Source organism: Salvia miltiorrhiza, chromosome 5, assembly GCF_028751815.1.
Source record: "Salvia miltiorrhiza cultivar Shanhuang (shh) chromosome 5, IMPLAD_Smil_shh, whole genome shotgun sequence".
NCBI classification, from domain to species: domain Eukaryota; kingdom Viridiplantae; phylum Streptophyta; class Magnoliopsida; order Lamiales; family Lamiaceae; genus Salvia; species Salvia miltiorrhiza.
The window spans coordinates 54,423,327-54,431,313 of NC_080391.1; the positions used below are offsets into that span (position 1 = coordinate 54,423,327).

At 30.0% G+C, this 7,987-nt stretch overlaps 1 protein-coding gene across 1 annotated transcript; it reads right to left on the reverse strand.

The window, feature by feature from the left end:
- Window positions 1-417: 417 nt before the first annotated feature.
- Window positions 418-1,851, reverse strand: LOC131025106 (E3 ubiquitin-protein ligase RHA2A-like). The gene has a single exon (XM_057954715.1). It carries the CDS (start codon window positions 1,240-1,242, stop codon window positions 730-732), a length of 513 nt encoding a protein of 170 aa, XP_057810698.1. The 5' UTR covers window positions 1,243-1,851; the 3' UTR covers window positions 418-729.
- Window positions 1,852-7,987: the final 6,136 nt, after the last annotated feature.

Consider the following 7,987-nt stretch of genomic DNA (forward strand, 5'->3'; position numbering starts at 1 on the left):
ATTATTTTAAAATTTTAAATAATACCGAAATTTACAGTGAATTTATTACTTAATTTACAATGAACTAATTACTTAATTAAATGAATTTATAATTTGAAATTTACAGTGAATTCCTTATTTAAATGAATGAATTTATAGTTCGAGATTCAAATTTTATAAATAGCAAAAATATTATTTAGTTGAATGAATTTATAATTCGAGATTCAAATTTTTCATAATTAGCAAAAAGTTGAATTCGTAATTTTTTTACGGCGAATCCAAAACGTTTGATGAATTATCTGAACGACTCCCTTAAGAAAGTTACCAAATAAAAATTCCTTAAAAAGTTTAACAATTAAAAAGCAGCAATAAAACACCATATATATTACATTCGAGCTATGTAATTTCTCAAATATTGTAATCACGTAACACTTTAAATTAATTCAAACAACCATGATTTAATTATTTTATGTCGTGAACTGGCGTTAACAACTAACAGCAGTTATTCATTACAATATAAGTAGTAAAAAAGGGTAAAACATACTCCAAAGTCGAAAAAAAAAAAAAAAACAGTTGCAAAACCCAATTCGAAGTGGAAAAAAAAGGAAGAGGAAAGAAATGCAACTAAAAAAAGAGGTAAGAAGTCAAAATTGCCCCCACCTTATAACAGAGAAAAAGAATAAAGAAAGAAGAGCTCCAAAAAGTTAGGGTTAAAAAAAAAAGAAAAAAAAGGGGGGCGAAATTCGCGATTCACGCGCCGTGAGGCGGGAACCAGTCGTGCAGATAGCCGGCGACGCGCCGCCGCGTGGACTCGACGAAGTCGTCGGAGACGACCCGCGCGCGGCAGAGGGGGCAGTTGAAGTTGAGGTGCTCGAGCCAGCCGTCGAAGCAGTCCTTGTGGAACACGTGGCGGCAGTCGAGCCTGCGCACGTGGTCGCCGCGTGCGAGCCGGTTCAGGCACACGACGCAGTCGGCGTCGTCCTGATCCTCGGGCCGGTTCGGGTAGGATCGGCCCCGGTTTATGCTGAGCTGGTCGCAGAGGACGAGGAGGCTGGCCAGGCCGGAGCCGACGACGTCGTTGATCGCGGAGACGAAGTCGCGGCCCTCGGCGTCGAACGGCGACGGCGGCGAGAGGAGGCCGAGGTTGTAGAGGAAGGTGAGGATTAGGGAGTGGAGGTAGCTCACCCCCTTGGCGACGAGCATCACCATGAGGATGAGGAATGATTCCGACGAGAAGTCGGAGAGCTGGGTCTGGAGCCCCATTGATGGATTTGATTTGGTGAATTGGATTGGAGATGGGTGGTTATGTGATTTCTGCGGGTATATATATGTGTGTGTGAGGCTACGTGGGGGAGGGAGGGAAAGCCAGGCAATCGAGGGGCGTTGCCTTCTTTGAGAGATGAGTCGACCAAGACTGCCAGAGGTGAGAGAGAAGACTGTTCTACAGTGCCCAAAGTGTTGGAGATTTGCACCTGGTCATATCACTTTACAAAAATTTATTTCATCCTTCTCCCGAAATTTGATCAATTTCCTTTCAGCACGAATATTGAAAATTTAGTACTTTCGTCCAAAAAAGAATTTCTTATCTTTCCTTTTTGGAACGTCCATAAAAGAACTTTCTACCTATTTTTGGACTATACCCCACCACTTATAATCCTCTTACTTTTCACTTTTCACAACTCTCAATATTAATTACTATAACACATTTTCACCACTCTCAATACACTCAACTACCTTTTATCCACTCTCAATACACTCAACAATATTTTTTCTTAAAACTCATGCCACTCCCTCCTAGAAAGTTCTTTCATGGACGGAGGAAGTATTTTATTTGTAAGTGTGGCAGGTGAAAAAATGAAAAGGTGAATAAAGAAAAAACTTTTATCATACAAGAAAAAGTGCTCAAGCTTCGCGAAACAATCCGAGAAGAACTATTGTTCAAACTTCGCGTGACGGAGAGAATATTTCACTAATCTGTATTTCAATTTGTTGAAATTGAAGTATGGGTGCAAAATGAGAAAGTGGGTAAAGTTTAAGAATTTACGGACCATTACCCCTAAATTAAAGCATGAAGATAACTAACTCTATGTTTGGGGTAATAATTACTAATATATTTATAATGAGTATATATTCGGGCTAAAATGTTTCAATGGGATCAAAGTTGGATTAAGCCAAAATAAAGCATAAAATTCGACGTGACGATGGCACAAAGACAGAATGGATCTCATTAGTAAATAGTGTAAAATATTAATACTGATATCAACTAGTAGCTTTTATTTCACTACATGCATGTATGTCTAACTTGTATTAAAGAAATCATGCATACTATAAAATATAAAATGAATGTAGCTACTAGTAGAATTTCTCTAATTTCATCATTTTCATAATCAAAATCAAGTAAAACTAGCTAAAATGATCAAAATAATCAAGACCTTAAAATATCTCAAATTTTCAATTTATTAAATAAACAAGAAATTAATTTTACTATTTTTATCTATTAAAATTAATCTTCTAAATAAATGCTCCTATTTGAACAAAAAGTTCGAACCAAATTAAGTAGATGCCGACCTTAATTTACAAAAATTGCTCGAAATTCTATTCAAAATTCTCGAAATCAATATAGGTCACTCAATTAAAAGATTATAGTTCTACTATAATTAATTAATTATGGCTAGATAATTTGAGGACTTAGAAATTAAAATTGAAACCTACATCATTGTCACACACACACGCACATATATATATTAATTTGTATATGTTTTTTTTAGGCGTATATTTGTATGTTGAACAATATATTTACACGTATAACAAAAATGTATGCCATTCGTAACTCTAATAAAGATCCACCACATCTATATATGGAAGGCCTAAAACAGAATCGTCTATATATAGAATCACAAGAAAGTATGATGTAAACCACCGACCTACGAAATTTAGTAATAATATAAGCGTTTATTGTGACATGTAATTTAATTCAATTAAATATTTAATTTACATGATTTGATTCATGATGAATAATTAGATGTACACTCTAATTATATATATATAATTAATTGATCACTTTAAAATTAAATTAATTATTTAATCATCTACTAATTCTATCAATTTTATTTATTTCCTCCATCGAACCAAACTTCCTCTAAATGAATTGGGTTAAGCAATTAAATTAATTAAATTCTACAATTTAAACAATCACACAATAACGACGACTCCATCAACACCAATATTAATTAAATCATATTGGGAAGTGTTATATAATGAATTTAGGTTGAAAATATCTGATTCTATAATTAATACCACGCACTGTTAGATATTTTATAAACTGGTGATATTTATATATGTCATGTTCATCTTTTGTCGTCGTTAATTAGTTCATGGATATAATAATATACTACAAAAGTAATTGATTATATGTTGAAATGATGACGACGTTTACTTTAATTCATAACGTTTATACGATTTTTAAAATATTGTAATGATAATATATCACTTATTAGTTTAAAATTAGGGTTATCTATGATTTAATATCCAATCTTAGGAGTTATATATTTGTAATTTAAAACTTCTGAAACGTAGCAATAAAGATTCAATTTAAACATTTGTTGCAACTTGGATATATTCATTTTCTTTGTGCGAGATTGAATTAAGTTGTGATTTAGACATTTGTGTGATGTTGAACTCAAAATTAATTGTGGCTTTTAAAAGGCTCATTATCCGGACGCTCTTCTCGTGTCTTCAATTTTATTGACAGATGTTCGATGATTGAGTAATTGAGTAACAGAGTAATCTTGTGTCTTTAATTTCATTGACAGGTGTTCGATGATTGAGTAATTGACTCATCTTGTGTCTTCCATTTAATTGACAGATGTCCGATGATTGAGTAATTGAGTCAGTACGTAGTTTTTTTTGTTTTTTTTAAGAGGACCAATAATTGAGTCTGTAGTTGGCGTGACGAAGTTAAAATTTTATGATCGTATTCGTATTATATATTCGATGATAAAATTGGTAATACAATATTAATCCAACAATGGAGTTGAAAACCTCTCAATCAATTTTGAGTTTTGACACCAGATGAAGTCTATATATTGCACAAAAAATTGTCATAAAATTAATTGCATTAAAAAAAATGAATTTTTTCTTTCTTTCTTATTTTCCCCCTTCATGGATTCGAGCTCATGATGCTACAATTCACCATTAAATCTTAGCGATTGAAGGATTCAAAATAGTTCACACGTTCATACTTTAAGTAAGGTTCTCATTTGACCTCCTCATATACATATATACTATTATATATATATATATATATATATATATATATATATATATATGTGTGTGTGTGTGTGAAAAACTAATTATTTTGAGTAAATAGATAAAAATGAAACAATAGAAATTAATGAAGCCAACAAAACTATTACTTTTAAGAATAATTTAGACCTTAATTATATCTCAACCTGCAACTTTTTATGTTACCTGATGGGAATGAGATTAATGTACCACACTTTATGTCCCACTTTGTGTTCTATTTTCAATTTTATTTATTTTTTTTATACATTTTTTTCTTCAATTTCAACTTTATATGCTTTATTTTAATTTTGTGATTATAAACTAGGCTTTATTCCATCAATCTAGGGTATATAATTATTTTTTATCATTTATTTTCACTTTTATTAGCTAATAATAGGTTGATAAATTCAAAGTCATGGTATATACTTTTAAAAAAATCTAATTTTTTAAAATAAAAATTAAATATAATTCATAGTATCATAATAAATTTTATTTTTATAAAAAATATTTTAAAAATAATAGATATAAGCATGAGACACAGTGGCACACATAAAATTGTAGGACACTGGATCTCATCCCTACCTACCTGATGACCCTTGCAGTTACGTGATGTAAGAAATCAGTTTTTATTAGTCTAATTTTAACATGCTTACTCTATAAGCTCAAATAGTACTTTTATTTAAAGTGTCAATTTTTTACTAAAAATCTTGTTTTTATCTCTTTTATTACACAATTACTGAAGTGGCCAGTGGCGATGCAACGAACTTTGACATCAATACTAAAAAAATTAAACAAGAGGTTATTAAAAAAATAAATTAAACAAGAGAAATGGAAGCATTTTTCGAAAATCTTGTGTCTTTAATTTCATTGACAAATGTTCGATGATTGAGTAACTGAGTCATCTTGTGTCGTTCATTTAATTGATAGATGTCCGATGATTGAGTAATTGAGTTAGTACGTAGTTTTTTTTATTTCTTTTTAAGAGGACCAATAATTGAGTCTGTAGTTGGCGTGACAAAGCTAAAATTTTATGGTCGTATTATATATTCAATGATAAAATTGGTAATACAATATTAATCCAACAATGGACTTGAAAACCTCTCAATCAATTTTGAGTTTTGACACCAGGCGAAGTCTATATATTGCACAAAAAATTGTCATAAAATTAATTGCATTCAGAAAAAATGGATTTTTTTTCTTATTTTCCCCCTTCATGGATTCGAGCGAGCTCATGAAGCTACAATTCACCATTAAATCTTAGCGATTGAAGGATTCAAAATAGTTCACACATTCATACTTTAAGTAAGGTTCTCATTTGACCTCCTCATATACATATTATATATATATATATATATATATATATATATATGTATAGGGAGAGGTTCAAGAAAGAACCATAAATAAAAGAAGACCGGAGAACCATTTTCAGCCATTCGATCATCAAGATCTACGGTGGATGCATCTTCTTGTTGGATGAATGCAGATCCTGGGTTCGAATCCTGAAGGGAGCATTTTTTTTTAATTTTTTTAGTGCATTAATTTTAACAGCGAATGCATTAATTTTTACAGTGGATGCATTAAATTTGATGGTTCTCCCGTTCTCACAAATAATGTAGTTCTCTCTAGAACCACACCCTATATGTATATATATATATATGTATGAAAAACTAATTATTTTGAGTAAATAGATCAAATGAAACAATAGAAATTAATGAAGCCAATAAAACTATTACTTTTAAGAATAATTTAGACCTTAATTATATCTCAACCTGCAATTTCTTATGTTACGTGATGTAAGAAATCAGTTTTTATTAGTCTAATTGTAAAATGCTTACTCTATAAGCTCAAATAGCACTTTTATTTAAAGTATCAATTTTTTGTTTACTAAAAATCTTGTTTTTATCTCTTTTACATAATTACTGAAGTGGCCAGTGGCGATGCAACGAACTTTGACATCAATACCAAAAAAAATTAAACAAGAGGTTATTAAAAAAAATAAATTAAACAAGAGAAATGGGAAAATTATTCGAAAATCTTGTGTCTTTAATTTCATTGACAGATGTTCGATGATTGAGTAACTGAGTCATCTTGTGTCTTCCATTTAATTGACAGATGTCTGATGATTGAGTAATTGAGTCAGTACGTAGTTTTTTTTATTTCTTTTTAAGAGAACCAATAATTGAGTCTGTTGTTGGCGTGACGAAATTAAAATTTTATAGTCGTATTATATATTCAATGATAAAATTGGTAATACGATATTAATCCAACAATGGACTTGAAAACCTCTCAATCAATTTTGAGTTTTGACACTAGGTGAAGTCTATATATTGCACAAAAAATTGTCATAAAATTAATTGCATTAAAAAAATGGATTTTTCTTTCTTATTTTGCCCCTTCATTGATTCGAGCTCATGATGCTACAATTCACCATTAAATCTTAGCGATTGAAGGATTCAAAATAGTTCACACATTCATACTTTAAGTAAGGTTCTCATTTGACCTTCTCATATACATATTATATATATATATATATATATATATATATATATATATATATGAAAAACTAATTATTTTGAGTAAATAGATAAAATGAAACAATTGAAATTAATGAAGCCAATAAAACTTACTTTTAAGAATAATTTAGACCTTAATTATATCTCAACCTGCAATTTTTTATGTTACGTGATGTAATAAATAAGTTTTTATTAGTCTAATTTTAACATGCTTACTCTATAAGCTCAAATAGTACTTTTATTTAAAGTATCAATTTTTTTTTTACTAAAAATCTTGTTTTTATCTCTTTTACATAATTACTGAAGTGGCAAGTGGCGATGCAACGCACTTTGACATCAATACCAAAAAAATTAAACAAGAGGTTATTATAAAAAATAAATTAAACAAGAGAAATGGGAACATTATTCGAAAATCTTGTGTCTTTAATTTCATTGACAAATGTTCGATGATTGAGTAACTGAGTCATCTTGTGTCTTCCATTTAATTGACAGATGTCCGATGATTGAGTAATTGAGTCAGTACGTAGTTTTTTTTATTTCTTTTTAAGAAAACCAATAATTGAGTTTGTAGTTGGCGTGACGAAGTTAATATTTTATGGTCGTATTATATATTCGATGATAAAATTGGTAATATATACAATATTAATCCAACAATGGACTTGAAAACCTCTCAATCAATTTTGAGTTTTGACACCAAATGAAGTCTATATATTGCCCAAAAAATTGTCATAAAATTAATTGCATTAAAAAAATGGATTTTTTTTTTCTTATTTTCCCCATTCATGGATTCGAGCTCATGATGCTACAATTCACCATTAAATCTTAGCGATTAAAGGATTCACAATAGTTCACACGTTCATACTTTAAGTAAGGTTCTCATTTGACCTCCTCATATACATATATATATATATATATATATATATATATATATATATGTATATATATATATATGAAAAATTAATTATTTTGAGTAAATAGATAAAATGAAACAATAGAAATTAATGAAGCCAATAAAACTATTACTTTTAAGAATAATTTAGACCTTAATTATATCTCAACCTGCAACTTTTTATGTTACCTGATTTTTTTTTTTTGATCGAACAAAGTCATGTTAGATGTTAGTAATTCGTTCCTCATCCACTCCAAAAACCACCTTATCTCCACCTGATGACCATTGCAGTTACGTGATGTAAGAAATCAGTTTTTATTAG